Raw genomic sequence first — 21,484 nt, 5'->3', positions numbered from 1 at the left:
CAGTTTCCAGGTGCTAAAATTGAGGGATGGAGAGTTCTGGGATGATTTTAAAGGGTTATTTTAGCATTTCTGTGGGTGGGGGAGCGCCCTGTCCGTGTTTGGGGTGTCCTCAGCTCTGAAATTCTAGTTCCAAACCAAACAAAGCAAACAAAAACTTCACTGTGTTTCTGCAGAAGGATTTCTCAAGGGTATCAGGAAATGGAAATGGATACAAAAAGCCACCCCCCAAAAAAAAAAAAAACCAATCAAAAAAAAATCCAAACTGTGTATATATCTATGTATATACATGACTATCTCTCTATAGAGGGCACTTTGCAGGAACACTGTGCTGTACTGATCTCGAAATCTCTGCCTGCCTGTGTCTCTTACACCTTTTGCATCGCTGTTCTCTTTGTTTTAGGGGAAAAAATTAGATTACACCTTGTCAAATTAAAATAACAAAAACAAAACCAGTCAAGTCTGTGTTTAAAATTACAGAGCTGCGTGAAAATCAATTGGATTCTGATTATTTTCTGTTCAATCCTGTAAAAAAAACAACAGGAAAAAAAAAAAAAAAGAATTGCAAAAGACCAGAGATGTTCAGCCAGCCTGTTGCTCAGCTAATGTGGTTTTTTTTAAGTGAAAAGTAACAATTATTGGGAAGGTAATGGATTTCCTCCAGACCAAATCCAAGCCTTGGTCTCATTCTTTATTTATCTACCTATTTACGTATTTATTTTCTTTGCTGTGAAGGAAATGAGGAAGGAGATGGGCAGGAGGAGGGAAGCTTCTCGTCCTGTGGAGGGGCAGAGGTCGGAAATCCAAAGCCCAAAAGGTCTCACCCCAGGGGAATGAGCCTGGAATTGGGACAGGGAGAGGCAGAGGCGGCTGCACGGACACGCAGGGGCAGGGACAGACCACATTTGGGAGGGGAGGACAGGTGTAATCTAAGCTTCACTAATAATGTAGAGGCTGCACATTATTTTGGCACCCTTTCCCCTACCCCTCCTCATTTTGGAGCAAGACGGAATGACTCCTGTCTCCCCAAAATGGCCAATAATGTCCGCCTTCTCACCTCATTTGGAGCAGCAGCTTGCTGAGTGTCAAAATGTTTAATACCATTTGGTTTTGTTTGGTGCTTTCAACCAGTCACTTCACTTTCTTTCGTTTCCTTTTTTCGATTGGTTTCTTCTTTAAGGTATAAGATGCATTTCTCTTTGAGTTGGTTTAATGTGAATCGGGGTTTGAAGTGACAGGTTCTTGTCCAGGACATTCTCCTTTCCCCACCTCGCTCCTCCTCCCAACATTTTTTCTCTCTGAGGGAATCTGGAAGGGGCTTTAAAAGAGCAGCTGGTGGGGTTCCTCAGCACAAACTGGTTGGTCCTCAGGTCTCTCTCATTAGCAGCATCATGGGAACACATTTTAAGGATGGATTCTGGTGTTGCAAAAGTCAACCCTGGACCTCCCAGTGTCTCTTCCAATCAGGTCTGTAAATCTTGCAAAAACACCTCTCACCTTGTGGACCCTGAGTGGTGGTGGGGAACCTGAGCCGTGCTGATTGGGACCAAAACAGCCAAAAATGCCACTCACAGAACACAAACTGGGCCAACCTCTGCCTCCGTGAGCAGCAACAAAACCAATTGGCTTCCCAAGGGTGTGAAAAGTTATGGATCTGTTCTGTTTCTAAAGAAGAGCACAAGTTGGGGTGCAGATTTGCAGTGTGAAATGCTTATCCAACAATTAAACAGACTCATAACTAACTGCACTTACAAAATTTTCCTGTGCCTCTGAAATGGCTTCTCTGCACTGAAATAATTTAATTGCATCCCAAACATCCAGCTCCAGTCCTGGAATCTGGTTCTATGCGTAACAAGCTGTATCCTTGTTTGAAAAAAAAGCTCCTGAGAGTTTTTTGGCCATGGACAATGTCTGTTTGTGTGTGCCTGCCTGTGTGTGTCTGTCGGGAGCTGTTGCACATGGAGCATGCACATCCGTGTACGCATGCGGGGTCTGCCAGAGCTGGCCTGGAAACCAAACACCCCTGGAACTCAGGGAAGGTCCTTCTTGCACCAGAAACTGGGAAAAGTGTTCTTAGGCGAGTGTTTATAAAGCAGAGCCCTGACTGCCCCATCCCAATGTTTCCTTCCCAGAGAGGGCGGTTCTGTTCTTCCCGATCCTTTGAAAGTGCTCGATAGCAAAATGGAAGGGATCTCTTCACCTGATTTTTTTCCTTGTGAAATTCCCCCTCCTTCAGCTGCTATGGAGCTGGACCCAGAGCTGAAATTGGTCTTGATTCCATCTCCAGCTTCCTTTCCACCACGGCTCTCCTCCTCCTGGGCCTTGACCTAAAGGCTGACCCAGAGATTCTCAGCTTGACAAATTCCCTGTCTCCAGCCAAATGCAAATGTTTCAGCAATTAAAATAAGCAGCAGCCTGATGGCTCTGGGTAGCCAGAGATGAACCCTGTGCCTTATTGTGGTTGTCACAGCCCTGAGCCATCACAGGGCTGTATCCAGGGGACTCTCTGAGGTCCCCAACGTTTAACTGGAGCTCTTTTCTCATCCTAGGTCAGTGTGTGGATGTTGGTATATCTGTGCACACAGGAGAGTCTAGTTTTTTTTAAACCAGGATGCACCAAGTGCTGCTGCCTGTTTTGGGCTCGTATCAGCCCTAATCCAAATTCTCCCTCCTTGTGAAAGGGCTGGTTCTGAGGGCTGGCACCCAGAGGTGCTGGATGCTTCCCTTGGAGGGGGACAAATGCGAGTAAACCAGCCCAAAGTAAGGATCCCTGAGAGCCCAGGGCTGACCTGCACCCTGGGAGCTGTCAGGAGGAGGGCAGGGCTGCTCTGCAGCTTTTTGGGAATGTGCTCTGTGCAGCCCTAGAGCTTGTGTTTTGTGAGTGGATTTCTCCTTCCCTGCCCAAAACCACAGGCAGGAACAGTGGGTTCCCTTCAGACTCCGATTCTCAGCACTCCGCCCTACATCAGATGATGCTTTTCAGTTATTAAATTCTGGTTTGTTCTTTCTTTTTCTTTTCTTGTTTATTTTTAGTTTATTTTTTTCCCTTTCTTTTTCGGTTGGGTTTCATTTCTTTGTGATTAGCTTCGGTTTGGATTAATTGTCTTGTTCTGTTCCCATGACAACTCAGTGTTTGCATCCCACCTGCCGTTGTTTGTTGCTGTTGATGCTGTTTGCTGCCCGGATCCTGTCCGGACGTGTCTCCCCATTCCTCCTCACCTTTCCCACCTTGCCTCCCCTCTCCAGAAGGTCACCCACCAGCCCCCCCCTCAGAAAAGTCATCCCCACCCCAAGATCTGTCTGCATGTTGACCCCACTTGTTTCTTTCCGAGTTCTCTCCATCTTGTCTCAGACTGTGACAGGTGTGGTTTCCACCTGGCTCCATTTTCTGAAGTGTGGAACTTCTGGGAGCAGTGGGAAGCAGGATGGAGTGGGAAACAGGGATGCACCCTCGTGGCTAGGGCTGAGTGTTCTCCCTAGTGGCAGGAGGGAGCAAGGAGCAGCTCGCCTGATCCTCTGAGCCAGTGCTGGTGCCTGAGGTGGAACCAACACCTCCCTACACCTTTCTGCAGGTAGAAAATCATCTCCTAATGTCAGTGGCCAGGTGAGCTTGCAGCCCCTCCCTGCACATCCCCGTCCTTCTCCCAGCTGAGGGCATGGCCCTGTTCTCTCTGCAGATCCCTGCATGCAGGAATTCCCCTTTGCCCCCTCCGAGCTCCTCATGCCACCAGTCTGGAAGTCTTCTCTTCCTTGCCTCCCAGTGCTGGTTCCTGGCTACTGGTTCTCACAGAGAAAGGTCTGACAGCCCAATGGGGAGAGCAGACCTTGCTGTGACAATGTCCCTTGTCACCTTGCAGGGGCTGCAGTTGGCTTTTGTTTGCCAAAGCCCCACTAAATGGCAAACAGCCTCTCCTGGCAGTGCCCTTCCCCTTGGAAAAGATCCACAAAGCTGGAAGATAAACACTAGCAAGCCCCAAGACAGTTCCAGGGGACATCTGAAGGCACTGGGAGGGACAATGGCAGGCTCAGCCCTGCTGTCCTTTGCTTTGCTTTGCTTTGCTTTGGCATGAGGCAAAGCCGCCAAGCTTTGGAGAGGTTGTGCAGAGGTTACCTTGGAACAGACAGCAGGAGCAGGGAGTTCTCAGCCCCCCAGACCCTCCTGCCCCTTGCCCACCCTGCCTGTGGCAGTTCCTGCATGGCTGTCCCTGGAGCTGGAGGAATCCTGCACCCCTGCTCCCCTCCAGCTGCTGCAGTTCCTGCATTTTCCCCAGCTCCTGTATCCTTTTGTCTTTCTTGTGAGAGGAGACCCTGCCCTCAGCCCCTTCCCTAGGCCCTCTCTGATCCACACACGCTCTCCTTTGTCCATTCCCCTGCTTTCCCCCCTGAGGAAGGGCACCCAGCATCCCTCCAGCCAGCCCAGGCAGCTCAGAAAATGGAGCCAAGGAAACCACAGCCTCCCCTTTGCGTCCATGTTCTTCCTGTGTAAGGTCTGGAAGCTGCATCCACCTCTCTGCTAAGGAGATGCACAGAACATGTCACTGTTTTCTCAACGTTAAAAGTTTCATTACCTTGTTTTTCTTATTAATTCTATTCTATTTATTATTCCGCCAGGGCTGAGATGTGACAATGTGAGCCACCACATTGAGTCACATCAGCTAGAAAAAGTATGCAGCATTAAAGTGGGTTTCCCCCTCCCCTCCCTCTCTCTCTCTCTTCTTTCTCCCTTCCCCTCTTGTTCTCCTTCTCCTGGTCTTCCTTCCTTTCTCTGTTGCTCACTTTCTATCCAGTATCCATGTGGGCATTTGCTACCGCCCAGAAATTATATTTCTCTGCATTTTCCTCTCTCTTTCTCTCTTTCTCTCTCTCTCTTTTTTACCTATTTTGCATGATGTTTGTGACTCTGAGAGCTGCATCTATCGATGGAACCGTGTCAGATCTTAAAGAGGCTTCGTTAGGGTTTCTATACCCGAAAACCACAAAAATTTCATTAGAGTTTCTCATCTTTTCCACACTCTCTCTCGCTCCAGGGGGGCTGTGTTCCCCTGGACGCTTCTCACACGCAGACACCAACCAAATTCTGTCCCGCTCCGGGGACTCCCTCTCCTCCCTCGTTTATCCTTTTGCCTTTCACTTCTCAAGTGGAGCGCCTGGAACCTGGGGATGCCGTACTTCTCTCTTTGTTGAATTCTCTGGGTCCAACAAGGCAAAACGCTGAGAAGTTTCCATCTCCATCCCAACCTTCTCCTGGCCCCCCACCCCACGTCCGCAGCAGCCCCGGGTGGGAGAGGGCCCCTCTCTGGAGGGGGCACCTGGACCACGCCGGGTGCTGGTGGAGGGGCTGTTCCTCAGGAGAAGGGGGTCAGGAGCCAGGCCCCACGGGGAGAGAGAGGGAGGAGCAGGTTCCCGGGGTGTGGAGCGGGGAGCTGGGGGCCCCAGAGGCCACGGAGGAGAAGTTTGGGCTCTCGCCATGCCAGCTCTTGCCAGTAAAGATGAGAAATTGCTAATAAATTTTTGTGTATTTATCTGTGCTGTGATGGGTCTAATCTTGATCAATGGAACCCTGTTGCTATGAAATATCGCTTTTATGTCTATATTCTATATATTGTTTGTGAAGTACGAATTTATTTGGAGTTTATTTTTTTGGTTTTCGGTTTGATTTTTTAATTTCTTTGGCTTTTTGTTTTGTTTTTATGAAGGAAGAAAATAAACTGTGACAAACCCCATCTATATTTAAATTATCTTTTACTCTTTTTTCTTTTTCTCCTTTCTTTTCTTTCCTTTCCTTTTTCCTTTCTTTTTTTTTTTTTTTGATTTTTTTTTTTCCCTCTTCGTTTTTCTGTTCGTTCGTTTCTTTTGGTTTTGCTTTTCCGTTTTTGTTTTTTTTTTTTTTGTTACCTCTGTGCGTCTCGTCCACAGTTCGCCGTGTGGCCCCTCGCTTCTCCATCCTCCCTGTCAGCCATGAAATCATGCCCGGGGGCAACGTCAACATCACCTGCGTGGCCGTGGGGTCCCCCATGCCCTACGTGAAGTGGATGCAGGGAGCAGAGGACCTGACGCCCGAGGATGACATGCCCGTGGGCAGGAACGTCCTGGAGCTCACGGACGTCAAGGACTCTGCCAACTACACCTGCGTGGCCATGTCCAGCCTGGGAGTCATAGAAGCCGTGGCCCAGATCACGGTGAAATGTAAGGGAGTGGGGAGCAGGGCCCTGAGTGCACGTGTGGGAGTGGGCACGGCCAGAGCCGAGTGTCCGAGCATGAGCGCAGGGGATGCCTGGGCACGTGTCCTGCTCGTGCATGGGAGCCTTGCTGGGACCTGTGGCAGAGTGGGAATGTGCCAAGGTTTGTGCCTGTGTCACTGTGTGTCTGCATGGGGAGAGCCTGTGACTGCCTGACCTGCACAGGGGACACGGTCCTGCATGGCCAGGTGTCCTGCACAAATAGGGGGTGTGTGTGCATGGACAGGGACAGTCCTGCATGGCCAGGTGTCCTGCACAAGTGGGGTTTGTGTGTGCATGGACAGGGACAGTCCTGCATGGCCAGGTGTCCTGCACAAATAGGGGGTGTGTGTGCATGGACAGGGACAGTCCTGCATGGCCAGGTGTCCTGCACAAGTGGGGTTTGTGTGTGCATGGACAGGGACAGTCCTGCATGAATGGGGGGTGTGTGTGTGCATGGAGAGGGACAGTTCTGCATGTCCTGGTGCTCCTGCACAGGTGGGATGTGTGTCCATGGATAGGGACAGTCCTGCATGTCCTGGTGCACAAATGGGATGTGTGTGCATGGATAGGGACACAGTTCTGCATGGCCAGGTGCTCCTGCACAAATGGGATATGTGTGCATGGACAGGGACACAGTTCTGCATGTCCTGGTGCACAAATGGGATGTGTGTGCATGGACAGGGACAGTTCTGCATGGCCAGCTGTCCTGCATGAATGGGATGTGTGTCCACGGATAGGGACACAGTTCTGCATGTCCTGGTGCACAAATGGGATGTGTGTGCATGGACAGGGACAGTTCTGCATGTCCAACTGGGATGTGTGTGCATGAGCAGGGACACCATGGCTGTATCATGGGCACCTGGCTGCAGGGGTGTCAGTCCCTGTCCTTTCCTGTTGTACACGTGGAGCTCTGTGAGCACGAGCAGCAGGGCAGACCTGTGCAGCATGAGTGCCCCATGCTGGGATCTGTGCATGTCCTCAGGGATCCCCCACACAGGGAAACCCACAGTGGAGGGGAAGCTGGTGGTTGGAGACCTTCCCTGGCTTTAGGACACCTGAGCTGCTTGTTATGAAGAAAACTGTGGCTCAAATCCCCGCATGCTGTGTCTGTCCTGACAAATGAGGCTGGCTGGGCACTGTGCAAGGAGCCTTGGATGGCTTGGAGCCTGCATGCCATCCTGTTCCAAGGCCTGAGATTCAGCCAAGGCCCTGAGGATCTCTGGCATGTGCACCCTTGCAGTAGAGCTTAGTTCCAGCATCTTAGTGGCCGTTGTTGCCTCAGCAAGATGGGGAATAAGCCCAGCTTCCAGCTAGTGATTCCCAGGAGGAGCACGGGTGCCATCTTCAATCTATTCTGTCCTCAGCAGGGGAGTATTAAACCCAAGCAGGAACCCCTGAGGTTGGGTGAGTGTAGAGCTCTGTGTGAGCTGCTGTCTGCTCCAAGTGCTGGTGTTGCCCATGAGGGATCTGGGAGAGGCGGGGTGGGAAAGGATCCAAGGGTGGGGGAGAGGAGAAACACTTGGGAGAAAGGGAGGGATGAGGAAGAACAATCCTGTTGTATCAGTGATCTGTCTGAGGAAGGTCTGACAGGAGGAATGAGTAGGGGCTAGAGAATCTTGGCATGGCACCCGTTCTGAGCTGCTGCACAGGCAGTGAGGTTCTCATGCCAGCAGAAGGATGCCTGGGGCTGGACTCAGGTGCTCTTCATTTTCCTCAGTATTTCCTTCCTTTCTTTTTTTCCCTGTCTTACTCCCTCAATCTAAAAAGCTGATGTGTAGGGCAGATTGCTTCTGCTTCCAACTCTCCCATCTCTTCACATGGGAATCTCACCCGGCTGGTACCTTCTGTCTTTTGTAATTTTGTTTGGATCCTGTTCCCTGCACTGTTCCTGTGTGTGAGCTCTCCTGGGCAGAAGGTGAAAGGAGAAGTTTGAGCTTTACTGTGACCAGGCCTAGAGAAGTCAGGCTTCAGGGCCAGGTTGGAAAGGGCTTGGAGCCACCTGGGCCAGTGGAAGGTGTCCCTGCCCATGGCAGGGGTTTCACTGGATGGGCTTTAAGGCCCCTTTCAACCCAAAACATTCTGGGATTCCATGATAAGAAGAAGTTGCAAAGGAGGCTTGAAAAGGGTCTGAAGTGTGCAGTGAGGACTGCACATGAAGCTTGAGAACAGGTGAAGTGAGAACACCTATCAGTCCCAGCGGGCTCAGGGGGGACTCCCTGGCTGAGGGAGAGGGGAGATGGGGATTAACACAGTTTGTGCCTTGAGGGGAAGCCCTTCCAGCATTTCTGGAGATTTGTTCTGGAGAGCAGAGCCTGCCCTGTGTCATTCCTTGCCCGTGGAGGCTCAGCAGAGAGATGTGAGCACGTGCTGGGAGGGAGCTGAGGAGCCGCTCTCCCTCCCTGCCCCGGGAGGGTGGATGTGCAGCTGAAGCCTTGCTAATGATTCCAGATGTTTAGCTGAACACTTTGCCTTTGATGGAGCAGTTTAAGGAGGATAATAGAGTGGATAACTAGGTTCCTCATGTTCCAGCAGCACTTCCCTGAGCTGCTGGGATTGGTGCTGTGCCTCCGGCTCCTGCAGCCCTAACCAGACCAATTAGGTGCCATTTCAGCATCTGTGGTTTTTTTTAAATGCCTGTTCTTCCTGATTCTCAGCACTTCCCAAGGCTCCTGGGACGCCAGTGGTGACAGAGACAACAGCAACGAGTATCACCATCACCTGGGACTCTGGCAACCCAGACCCCGTGTCCTACTATGTCATTGAGTACAAGTCCAAGAGCCAGGATGGACCCTACCAGATCAAGGAGGACATCACCACCACGCGCTACAGCATCGGGGGGCTCAGCCCCAACTCCGAGTACGAGATCTGGGTCTCTGCAGTGAACAGCATCGGGCAGGGCCCCCCCAGTGAGTCAGTGGTCACCCGCACGGGGGAGCAGGCCCCTGCCAGTGCCCCCCGCAACGTGCAGGGCCGCATGCTGAGCAGCACCACCATGATCATCCAGTGGGAGGAACCGGTGGAGCCCAACGGGCAGATCCGAGGCTACCGGGTCTATTACACCATGGAGCCCGAGCAGCCCGTCAGCAACTGGCAGAAGCACAACGTGGATGACAGCCTGCTGACCACCGTGGGCAGCCTCCTGGAGGATGAGACCTACACCGTGAGAGTGCTGGCCTTCACCTCCGTGGGGGACGGGCCCCTGTCCGACCCCATCCAGGTTAAGACACAGCAAGGAGGTGAGCACCTGTGTGGCTGAGCTGGGCTGTGGGAGGGAGAGCTGTTGGTTGGATTTAGAGGTTTAGATGAGATGTTATTTACTTGGAGGGTGGGGAGGACCTGGCACAGGTTGCCCAGAGAAGATGTGGCTGCCCCATGATCCCTGGAAGTGTCCAAGGCCAGGCTGGACAGGGCTTGCAGTAACCTGGGATAGTGGAAGGTGTCCCTGCTCAGGGAACTGGATGAGCTTTATGGTTCTCTTCCAACCCAAATCATTCCATGATTCTAAATGTCTTTAACAGATGTAAAACTGCCCAGGTAGTGGTGACACTTTAACTCTCCCTAAAATACCCAGGAACTACTTTGTCAGAGATAAGTGGGGAATGAGCCTTATGTGTTGAGCTGCAAACACAAGGTGTTTTACCACAGGCTGTCACCCAGCACATTTTTGGCTTGGGCTATGGGAGGAAACCCTGTGTCCTCAATGGGCTGCTCATGGGCTTCCTACTTCCAGAATCTTGTGATACTGGGATTGATGGGAAAGGTTGTATTCTGCATTGCTGAAAAAGAGGCATATGATCCACTGGGATTCTTCCATCTCCAGCAGCTCTGCTCACACTGGAGTCCTGCAGTGGGTTGTAGCTCCACAGCTTTAGAGGCAGGACCTGCCCACGCTGCAGTGTGGCATTTTGCTGCTGACGTGCTCTTCCCACACAGGCTTTGAAGAAAACAGGGCAAGAGCCTCCTAGTCAGCCAAGTTAATGTGGTTTCTCCTGTTTCTCACCTTGCCTCCTCTGCCCCATCGGCTCCCTCTCTGTGCCAGTTCCCGGGCAGCCGATGAACTTCCGAGCAGAAGCCAAGACCGAGACGAGCATTGTGCTGTCGTGGAGCCCCCCACGCCAGGAGATCATAGTGAAGTACGAGCTCCTCTACAAGGAGGGAGACCACAGCAAGGAGGTGAGCCCAAAGTGCGGCAGGGTTGGGGCCGAGGAGCTCCCCGGCCCCGCCGTGGAGCGAGGGGAGCAGGGCAGTGTCTCTGGGCAGGCCTCACCTCTGCTGCCTGTTGTTTGGGTTTATTTTTCTCTTCCCCCCTCGCCCATCCCCAGGTGCTGAAGAACTTCGAGCCCACGACCTCGTTCACGGTGGAAGGCCTGAAGCCCAACACTGAGTATGTCTTCCGGCTGGCCGCCCGCTCGGCCCTGGGGCTGGGGGCCTTCACCCCGGAGGTCCGAGAGCGCACCTTGCAGTCTAGTAGGTGTCTCTCCTTTCCCACCCTTCTCTGAGGGGACCACGGTCAGGGAGCCAGAGATGGTGGGCACAGGGGGACAGAGCTGGGGGCTCCGTTTCACTCCAGGGAGGGGGGACACCTTTGGGAGCTGCTCCCCTCTCCCCTCGCCGCTCCAGCTAGCTGAGACGTGAGCCCAGGAGCAGAGCTGGGCTCTGGGGTGCCGGGGTTGGGCAGCACCGTCCTCTGGTGGTGGCCACGCTGGCCATGGTGCTGAGCATGCTCAGGGGATGGCAGGGATGGCAGCCGCAGCCAGGCCGTCCCACACAGGCCCAGTGCTGCCACGAAGGGGAGAGGTGGGGAAGAGGGAGGGAGAGGAGCAGGGAAGGTGATTGTTCACAGGCCCAGCCTTCCCCAGCCTTCGGGGAAGCAGTCCCCATGCTCTTGTCCATGAGCACCTCCACAGCCAAGGGGAGGAGGGCCTGGAGCTCTGGGAATGGCCCGGTTTGGGCTCCAGCAGAGCGGGAGAGAGGAGCCCTGTGGAGGCTGGGAGGGGGATGCTGATGACACCAGGATGGAGTGTATGCAACTCAAAACGTGCTGGTTTTAGTTTAATGGATTGTCTCCCTTCGCTGTTGCCCTGGGGACAATAACCCTGGATGGCAATATTTCAACCTGGGCTTTTCACAGATCTTTGCTTTTAAATGAGGTGTTTTTTCACTGCATGAGTGGCTGTGGCAGCTGTTCTTTGTGTTTTCTGTCTCCTCTCATCTCTACTAAATCACTCCGCTGCAGTTTGGAGTAGCCGGGAGCAGAACTAACTCAGAAGTGGCTCTGGTCACCAGTGTGAGGAGGGAGAGCCCTGCTCCCATCCCTCAGAGTCCCTAACAAGGGGGAGCAGCAGGCTGTCGGCTGGGCTTTTTAATTGTCACATCCTGCTGTCTCTCCCTTTCCCTGTCTCCTTCTCTTTCTGTCCCCTGAGGAGTGGGAAGAAAGGGGAGTCTGTTTCTGCATAGACAGAATTCCTTACTGGGGCTTTCTCAGGCCTCCACTCCATTCAAAGATTTTTTGGTTTTTCTTTCCTTCAAATGTTTTTCCCCTTTTTTCTTTCTTTTCTTTTTCTCCATACTCTCTCTACGTTTCATAGGAAAATCCTTTCCTGACTCTGCTGCACATCTGCTGGTTCTGATCCCAGTGTGGTACTGTCAGAGGGAGCATCTCTGTGGGGTGGGGGAAATGAACTGAAAGGACCTGAAAAATAAGTGTTAATCTTACACTCTGCTTCTGTTTTCCAAGGGGTTTCTCTCCTTGAGACCTGTGGGGATGGGAGGCAAAGATGGTCTGGGATTTGTGCTTTCTGGTTCAATAAAACAAGCTGGAAGAGGGGTGTGGGAGCTGCTGGCAGTAGGCCTCAGTGAAAATTTGTCCCTTAAGGGTGAGGAAAAGGGGATCTGGGAAAAGGGAAGGCTTTGGGGCTTTTTCTAACTTGGCATCTGCCCAGAACACGGACGGGTTTCTCTCTCTGTAGCTCAGCTTTCATAGGGAGAGTCTCATTAATTTAATGCTCTTAAGAACATCAGCTGGGAGCTGTCAGTGTCCTGTAACACGGTGAAACATTTTTTCCTGGCTGGCTGTTGGAGGAACGAGTCAATTCTCCCTGCTCCGGGTGACATCCTTCGGCTCACAGACCTTCTGGCTCGGGACAGGCTTTTGTGTCTTCCCTCCTCAGCTCCTTTTCCGTTCAGCTCCTCCTTGGCCTGCTCCATGCCTCTTCTTTCTTCTCTCTCTGCTCTCTGCTTGCCTGCCTGCATGCCCTGCACCCGATGAGCCGGCTCCCTGCTGTCCCTGTCCCTGGCTGGGCCATGTCACCCCACGATGGCATCTTGTCCTTGGAGTGACAGAGCCTCTCCCTGCTCTCCCCTCTGCTCCTGCTGTCCCCTCCCAGCACCCACCCGCATGTGGCAGCCCCTCCCTGCACCTCCCTGCCAGGGTGGCTCCTCCTGAGCATCATAACCCAAGTAAAATCCATTAAACTAAAGGTAAAGTATCTTTTTCTTCTTGAAGTAGCTGGGTTTTAACTCTTCAAGTACCAGAGACATAGCTTGTAAAACGGACAGGCTCTCGTGGCTGGGAGAAGCTGGTTTGCCCTTTCTGGTTAGCCATGACCTTCCCAGGCTCCCTGGCAACTCTCCCAGTGGGAAATTCCAGAGGGCAAAGCGTGCTCAGCAGGCAGGGGTGGCAGGGTGGGTGCTGTGAGGCTGCACGTGCAGGCGTAGAGGAACAACGGGGCTTTCTCACCCTCTGTTCCTGCCCAAGGAAGGATTTCCCCCCACGTAGCTCCGCTCTCCCTCCTGTCCCCCTCCTCACAGAACACGAAGTGAATGAAATACCCAAAGTCTGTGGTACCTAAAGGGTTAAAAAACATGATATTGTGCAAGGTCAGTAAGGGTCATTCTTGTGGCTTGGACAGTCAACTTTAAAGCATGTAAAAGGTGCAGCTCAGGTGAGTACTGGCTGGTCTCAAGCAGATTCACAAATACAGTCCACCCTGTGGCTGCAGGCTCACCACCGGTGGCTCTGCAGACACTCCCAGATGTCCTGGAGCCCTGGGAGGGTGGGGAGGGGTCCCAAAAGGCTGGTGGAACCGGCCAGCAGGCCAAGGCAGAGCTCTGCTGCCTGGGGGCTCCTGGCTGAGCCCAGGGAGGGGCTGGTTGCAGAGCTGAGCTCGCAGCCCCAGCGGGGTTGGTGGCACTGGGCTCCTGGCGCTGTCCCCAGCGTCCCCAGGGTCACACAGGTTGGGCTGGATTGTGAAGGGAACAGGGCCATGAGCTCCCAGAGGCGTGTCCAGCGTGGCCAGCCAGCACCCCTGGCTGTTCTCCTCCGACGGGGAGGGGGCCGGGCAGCACTTGGGCCTTCTCCCCCATCACCCACCCCCAACCGTGCCTTTTTGACCAGAGAAAGTGCAAAACCATCCCCAAAGGAGGCCTCACCCCAGGGCCTCTCAGTAGGTCCCTGTGCTGGAGCGTAGAGGGTGAGTGAGCGAGCGTGGCAGCGCAGACAGTGAGCCCAGTGCCAGCTGGAGCTGAGCTCTGCTTCTGGGGCTTTCAGAATGAGGTGCAGGATGAAGGGTAGGTCAGGTCAGACCCTCTCTGCAGTGGGTTTCTCAGCTGTGGTGGCTTTGGCTGGAACTAAGCAGGAAAGGTGGATTTTTAATATGCCCAGCCTCTGATGAAGACCAAAAAAAGAAGGGAATGGCACCGTGGCAGCAATGGGAGAGGGCTGAGTCTGTCCCTCCATACCTTGAAACCATCCTTGAGCTGGTTCTGGGACATGGGATGAGCTGTGCACCTCTGTCCTGGAGAGGTGCAACAATCACAGCAGATGGAGAGAGCCAGAGGGAAGGAGATCTGGGAACGTGCTCTCCTGCTCTCTGTGCTGACAGTGTAGCAAAAGAGAACAGATTGGGGTCCAAAATTGCCATTTCTGCAATAGTAGCTGGGGTTCTGCTGGTGGGGGAGGACTTGGGGGGATCATCATGAGCAGAGTGACATTTAAAAAGCCAGTCATGTGCAGAAACCCACCAGGAGCTTGGTCTGGCCTCGTAGCTCAGTTCCTCTTGTTCTCTTGTAAGAAAGTCTTATAAGTTAGCAGTTGAAGCGTGGAAGGTAGGTAAACAGACTGGGAATGTTCTGGAAGGAGTCACTTTTTATATCAGTATTATTTTATTATTATGATTTCCTTTCTGGTGTTTTGTTTTGTTGGTTTTTTTTTTTTTTTTTTTTTTTTTGTTTCAAATTATTGGCTTGATTTATGTTTTATTTCCCAGTTTGTTCCTTTCGGTTTGGTTCATTTGACATCTTTTGTGTTGTTTTGCGTGGCCAGCCATGGCCAGGGCTTGTCAGCCTCCTCACTGGGAGTGCTGGGGAGAAGGGGGCCATTCTGCCAGGTTAAAGACAGCAATAGTGCATAAAAATAGAAGGAAAACACCCAAAATGTCCTACTGGGCAGGGTGCTCAGAGAGCAGTGGAGGGATTATCTCTGCCCTTTTTGAAAAGCCACTTCCCTCTGTCTCCTGCAAAGTGTGTGGCTCTCACTCCAGTGCCAGCTGGGCTAGGTGTGACTGGATTTAGCAGAGTCCTCGAGGCAAACTGGGCCTAAACATCTGGGTTTGACTCAAGGATGGGAGTTAGAGGCTTGAAAACAATCATTCCTCACTAAAAGAGCTTTTTGTTGATTAAAAAGCATCAGAGGAATGAGAAGCAGTGACCAGCACTGACCTACTTCTTCTTGCAGGTGATACTTGGGGGGCTTGTGAGTCAACCCCAGTTTCCTGCCCTGTCTGCAGAGGCTTAAAAGCTCTTTATTGCAGCTGGGTGATATTGGAGATATTGATTTGCCCTGAGAATGGATCACACTCTGCTTCCCTGTGCTGATCAGTTGTCCTTAGTGACAGGCAGAAGTGTGGGCCAGCTCCTGGAAGTGTTCAGGGCCAGGAAGGAGCCCCCTGGATGGTGGCAGCTGCTCCTGCCCAGGGCAGGGGATGGAACCAGAGGAGCTTTAAGGGAGAGCTGTGGGTTCTACCTTCCCCACCTCCTGGTCACCCTCCTGCTGCCACCCTGAGAAGGTGCCTGGGTAGGGCCACAGTTCCCAAGGTTTTCTCCCAGAAACGCCCTGGTGTAGTTCAGGCAGAGAGTGCAGTGGGAATTAGACCTGTGCTGCTTTGGAAAATCCCCTGGATACACAAATACCTCACCAAACCCACTGCCTCCCTCCTTCTGCAAGTGCTTTCTCAAAACCCTCCTCTCTAAACACCATGGCTTGGCAGTGTCCTGGGCATTCCTGCTGTGGGATTTGGCCTCCTCCAGCCTGGGGACAGCTAATCACTTCCATCTGGAGGTACAGACTCTTAAATTTAAGCCTCCTGGCAAAAGATTTGCTTTTCTTACTTAATTTTCACAGATCCCTTCAAAGAAATTCAAGATCCCAGAGACTGAGGTTGGAAAGTGTTTTCCCAGCCAGAGCAGGATTTGCCAGGCTGCTGTAAAACAGGGAGCCAAAGGAGAGGGTTTTTATAGGGTGCAGCTGGGTGTGTAGCTGGTGCCAGCTTAGTGGAAGCAGCAGGACCCTCTTGGCTGGCCCGCTTGCTGGTTTAGTCCTTTGCTTTACACCATTTCAGTTTTGATGCCCCATTTAATTTCTGTTGGCTTTTTTTTTTTTTTTTTTTAAAAAAAAACCCTCTTCATTTCGGAAAAAAAAAAAAAAAAAAGACAACAACAAAAAGCTCTCTTCTCTTTTAATTTTATCTTCCTAAACCAAACTTTCGTACGTTTTATTTTAGATTTTTTTGTTATCATTTTCCTTTTTTTTTTTCTTTTATCTTTCCCATCTTTTGTTTGTTTTTTTTTTCTCCCTCCCCTTCTTTCCCTTTTTTCCCTGCTCCTGAATTTTCCCCCCCTCCTAGAACCGTCTGCCCCCCCTCAAGATGTAAAATGTGTCAGCACCCGCTCCACCGCCATTCTGGTAAGTTGGCGGCCGCCGCCGGCCGAGAGCCAGAACGGCGTCCTGGCCGGCTACAGCGTCCACTATCGAGCGCTGGACTCGGAGGACACGGAGCTAAAGGAGGTGAATGATATCCCCCCAACCACCAGTCAGATCCTGCTGGAGTCCCTGGAGAAGTGGACCGAGTACCGCGTCACCGTGGTGGCTCACACGGAGGTGGGGCCGGGCCCGGAGAGCTCGCCGGTCATCGTGCGCACGGATGAAGATGGTGAGTGAGAAGGGTTTGGGTTCTGCTGGGGAGGGTTCCTGTCCCTGCAGGGGGTTGTTCCCATCAGCAATCTCACAGCCAGGCCCTTCCCGTGGCTCTTGAGTGGTGCCAGGCCAGAGCTGGAGTGGGATCCAAGATCTGGGTTGTGCGGCATCTTCTGGTGCCGTCACCTGGCATCCTCTGGTGCCATCACCCCATCACCTGGTGCCACCACCCCATCATCTGGCATCCTCTGGCGCTATCTGGGGTCTGTAGGGTTCCCCTCCCCTGCATTTATGGGGTCTGTAGGGTTCTCCTCCCCTGGATTTACGGAGTCTGTAGGGTTCTCCTCCCCTGCATTTATGGGGTCTGTGGGGTTGCCCTCCCCTGCATTTATGGGATCTGTAGGGTTCCCCTCCCCTGCATTTATGAGGTCTGTAGGGTTCTCCTCCCCTGCATTTATGGGGTCTTGATATCTCCAAGTCTTGACTGCACCATCCTCTGGTGCTATCCGAGCACTGGGGTCTGTAGGGTTCTCCTCCCGTGCATTTATGGGGTCTGTAGGGTTGCCCTCCCCTGGATTTAAGGGGTCTGTAGGGTTCTCCTCTCCTGGATTTACGGAGTCTGTAGGGTTCCCCTTCCCTGCATTTATGGGGTCTGTAGGGGTCCCCTCTCCTGGATTTACAGGGTCTTAATATCTCCAAGTCTTGACTGCACCATCCTCTGGTGCTATCTGAGCACTGGGGTCTGTAGGGTTCTCTTCCCCTGCATTTATGGGGTCTGTAGGGTTCCCCTCCCCTGGATTGGTCTTAATATCTCTGAGTCTTGACTGCACCACTCCCCCTGCAAAGATGCTCTCACTGAGCCAGGAGCAGCCAAGGCACTAAAAACCTTTGCTCTGAGGAAAACCTTTGCTGCCAGAACTTGAATCATTGTATATCCTGAGTTGGAAGGGACCCACGAGGATCAGCCAAGTCCAGCTCCTGGTCCTACATGGGACAGCCCCAAGAATCCCACCCTGTGCCTGGGAGCACATGTTTTAAAGTATTAAAGAGTTCTTCCCACACATTCCTTGTTACTACCTCCTCCTTAGGTCAGAGCTTTTGTCAGTCATAGAAAGGAGGAATCTGTTAAAGTTTCAAAAACCTTGAGTGACAACAGGTCAGTGACCCCGCTGAGAGACCTGACTTTTCCTGGTATTTCTACAGTAAAATAAAACCAGGGAAAAGCATGAATGGGTGTATGAAGGGAGAGGAGCACCCTCAATGTGAGGGTAGAACCTCAAATAATATTGGGGGAATTTAGGGAGCTGGAGATAAACAATGATAGCTTATTATTAAAAACAACCTGCAGGTGTTGTTTTCCTAATACCTGTTTTCTTGTTATTCTCATAAGATTGTTTATAAATGGGTGTTAATTAGCCAGTCAGGTGAAATGTATTGATTAGATGACCAATCAGGTCTACCTGGATCAGAGCAATGCATAAAAGGAGCTGTCTGAAGTAAAGACGTGTGCTTTATGCCACTCATCTCTCTGATGGCTCTGAAGAGTGACACCATCCCTGTGTCCAGGTTGTGCGGATCAGGTCCCACAGAACTTCACAATCCCCCAGAACTGGGAGGGCAGTGCCAGGTGAGCTCAGGTGCTCAGGTCTCCTCCCAGAGCTCAAATCCAGTGTGTGCACAGCCCAGAGGAGCAGGGACGGGCTCCCAGCAGACCCTCAGTTGTCAGCACCCAGGACATCCCTCTGGCTGTCCTGAGCAGCCAAGAGCCCTGCCAGGGGGCTCAGAGACCTGGCACAGAGCCCAGAATGCCCCTGTGGGTTTGATTATGACCCATGGAGCAAGTTACCAACCTTAGATGAAGATCAGCAAGCCACAAAAAATTAAGTAGAACGATAGTGAATTTATCAGGGGGTGGAAAAGTAGATTTTGGGGTTTCTAGAATGAAGGTCCAGAGGGCAAGATGGAGGGATCTGGGTGTGTCCAGCCTTTCTCCTTCTTCTTGCCTCCATCTTCTGCTATGATGTTGGCACTTTTAGATTGGTTTAGAGTAGAAGCTCACTGTCTAACATAGGTGATGGGTATTGGAAAGTAATTGCAAACATTGTATACATATTATTTAGTATAAAGACATAACACCACCCCAGGGGCAGGCAGAGTGTCCTGGGCTGTCTTGCTGAACTGACCTCAGAAGGACAGGAGAAAAAATTTTATCAATAAAGAACAATAAACAACCTTGAGACCGAGAACTGAAGAGCTCTGACTCCTTCGAGTGCCGGGCTGGGAAAAGAGACTTCGGAATTTTGACCCCCAATGACCAGAGCCCCCTGGCTTGCCTCCCTCCCTGCAGTGCCCAGCGCTCCACCACGGAAGGTGGAGGTGGAGGTGCTCAACTCCTCGGCCATCCAGGTGTTCTGGCGCTCGCCGGTGCCCAGCCGGCAGCACGGCCAGATCCGCGGCTACCAGGTGCACTACGTGCGCATGGAGAACGGCGAGGCCAGGGGGCTGCCCCACATCAAGGACATCATGCTGGCTGATGCCCAGGTAAGGGTGAGCCTGGGCGAGCCTCAGGAGGCTGGGGAAGGGGGGATGTGGCTGTTCTGGGCAGTGTGACTCTGCAGAAGGGCCAAAAGGGGACGTGGGACAAGATGTGGCTGTGTGTCTGCCACACCTCTGTCTCTGCCGCACCTCTGTGTCTCGTTTGTGCTCCCAGACAATGTTGCTGTGGAAGAGTATGAGCTGCTGTCCCAGCACTGAGATAGATAAATATCCATCCATCCATTCATCCTTGCTGTGTCTGGGAAGTCTTTTAATTCAGGCCAAGGCCACAGTGGAATCTACTAATTTCTCCCACTCTACTTCTTCCCTCATGCTTGCCTGGTAACTTCTGACCTTGTGTGGCTGCTTGCTCAGGGACTCCTTCCTCATGCTGTGTCTCTGTCTTTCCCTTCTTTCCCCTCTTGTATTCTCACGTGCCAAACCTCTCTTGTTCTCTGCCCAGTGGGAAACGGATGACACTGCTGAATACGTAAGTAAAAACATCAAAACCCTCCCATGCTGGTTCTGCCTCTTCCCTTCTCCCACTTCCTGTTGTGGTGTAATATTTATATTTTCCTTTTCCTTTTTTTTTGTTTTTGTTTTTTGCAGTGCAAGTGTGCCTGTTTTAGAGCCTGTTTTTGGTGTTCCCATGCATTGTCCCCTCCCTGTCACTGCTCCGTGCCCCTCTGTGATCGTGTCGTTTGTCAGCACGCAGCAATCCCACAGGGTTTTCCCTTTGGCTCTGAAGGAAAGATGGGTCTGCTGCTCCTCCACGGGGAAGCAGATGGCATATTGAATTTGGGACTGCTTTGAACAGATGAGAATCCTAAAATAGTTTGGATTGGAAGGGACCTTAAAGGCCATCTTGTTCTACTCCCAGCCAGGAGCAGGGACGCCTTCCACCAGACCAGGGAGCTCAGATGGGCTGCTTTGTAACCTCTGTGTCTGGAAAAGATAGCCTGGGAAGCACTGGGAGCACAGAATCCATGAGTCCTGAGCTACCACGGCATGAACAAATGCTTTGTACTCTCAAAGGGCCAAGATTTTTAGAAACTCATTGATGCAAAGCACTGAATCATTATTGGTGCTTTTCCTTTTGAAGTACCTTCAAATCAGCTTGGCTGTTAGGCATTTGCTATTTCTGCTAAAATGATAAATGTTTTCCAAAATCCTCCAGCTACCAAGAAGTAGGAGAAAGCATTTTCTTCTTGGAATGGCAAGGTTCTGAGATAACACACAACTAAACTGGTGGTGTCTGTGTCTCCTGGGCATTGCCAAGTGCCCTGCACAAGTGAGGGACCTCCCTTTGAAGGATGGAGAATGAGCCTCAGGGAGGCAAAGCCCCTTTCCTAAAATCTTCATAAAGCTCAGTGGCAGGTGTGAGAGCAGAACAATTTTCTTGACTTCCAGAAGCCAGACCTGTCCCTGCAGCTGACGGCCTCAAAGTCACTGATCAAAATCCCACCGTTCCAAAGTTCTGCTGTTCCACTCTCAACTCACCATCAGGGGAAATAGTTATTTCCAGGACTAACAAATTCTTCCCAAGTGCTGCCCTGAGATTTAATATTGAATGCACGAAGGGGTGAGGAGAGTGGAAAGCCATAAAACATGCACAACATTCCCATCTCCCTCCTTTCTGGGGCCTTGGGGAAAACCCTGCTGCATGTGCTGTCATCCTGTTTGATTTAGCACGGGTGTTCCTTTTCCAACACAGCCCTTTGAAAGGCTGCATCCCTCCTGGGGAAGGGCTGTTCTTGAGGCCAGTGTTCCAACAAAAGCTCCTGGGAGCCAGGTGTGGGGAGGCTGATAGAGGATGGGAAGGAGGGGGTGGGATTTAGCAGGGAGCTTTAGCGTGAGCAGAATGTGTCGTCTTGCACTTTGCATTCAAGCAATCCCTTTAATATTATGAAAGCATTAAAAATATCTCTTGAGGAGAGAAGAGAGGGGTAATGGTGAAAAAAAAAAATGTAATCTCCCTGAAACCTCTGAGCCTCCTCTGAGGCCGCACAGTGGAGAGGAAAGCTTTGAAGGGAGCGACAGCATTTGGATGCTGAAGTGGTTTGTGTGAAGACAGGGAATGTGTGAGAGGCAGATCTGGAGGAGGCTGCCTTGCACAGGGCCCTGCAGAGCCAGGCTGTGTTTGCAGAGCTGTGAGTGGCTCTCCAGGGGAATGGGGCTCTCCCCCTCTGCCACTTCCCACAGAAGCCCCAGAGTGTCTCGTGCCCTTGGATTTGGTGTTCCTGCATGCTGGAAAAGGGCTGAGCCTCCTGCCAGGAGGAGAGAGCTGCTCTTGGGTGTGGGTCTGAATATTGACACGATTTCCCTTTGGCATCTGGCAAACAGGAAATGATCATTGCTGGGCTCCAGCCCGAGACTGCCTATTCCATCACCGTGGCCGCCTACACCATGAAGGGAGATGGTGCCCGCAGCAAACCCAAAGTGGTCACCACCAAGGGTGCAGGTGAGAGCCTTTTCCTCAGCCAGTGTGATTCACCCCTTCCCTAAAGCCAGGGGCTTCTCCACACTCAGCTTCTTTCAT

At 51.9% G+C, this 21,484-nt stretch overlaps 1 protein-coding gene across 1 annotated transcript in view; it reads left to right on the top strand.

Moving 5' to 3' along the window:
* PTPRS (protein tyrosine phosphatase receptor type S) overlaps positions 1–21,484 on the top strand; it is a 165,159-nt gene that overhangs the window by 110,690 nt on the left and 32,985 nt on the right. The window contains exons 8-15 of the mRNA XM_071451787.1: positions 5,914–6,183; positions 8,873–9,454; positions 10,258–10,391; positions 10,541–10,685; positions 16,121–16,426; positions 18,758–18,951; positions 19,409–19,435; positions 21,289–21,406. Of these exons, the coding sequence (XP_071307888.1) occupies positions 5,914–6,183; positions 8,873–9,454; positions 10,258–10,391; positions 10,541–10,685; positions 16,121–16,426; positions 18,758–18,951; positions 19,409–19,435; positions 21,289–21,406 (1,776 nt within the window). The remainder of the gene's footprint in view (positions 1–5,913; positions 6,184–8,872; positions 9,455–10,257; positions 10,392–10,540; positions 10,686–16,120; positions 16,427–18,757; positions 18,952–19,408; positions 19,436–21,288; positions 21,407–21,484) is intronic.

The sequence above is a fragment of the Agelaius tricolor genome, unplaced genomic scaffold, assembly GCF_023055355.1.
Source record: "Agelaius tricolor isolate 1412-34295 unplaced genomic scaffold, bAgeTri1.0.p SCAF_33, whole genome shotgun sequence".
Lineage (NCBI taxonomy): Eukaryota > Metazoa > Chordata > Aves > Passeriformes > Icteridae > Agelaius > Agelaius tricolor.
The sequence above is the reverse complement of the archived record's forward strand: the minus strand, read 5'-3'. Positions and strand labels throughout refer to the sequence as shown.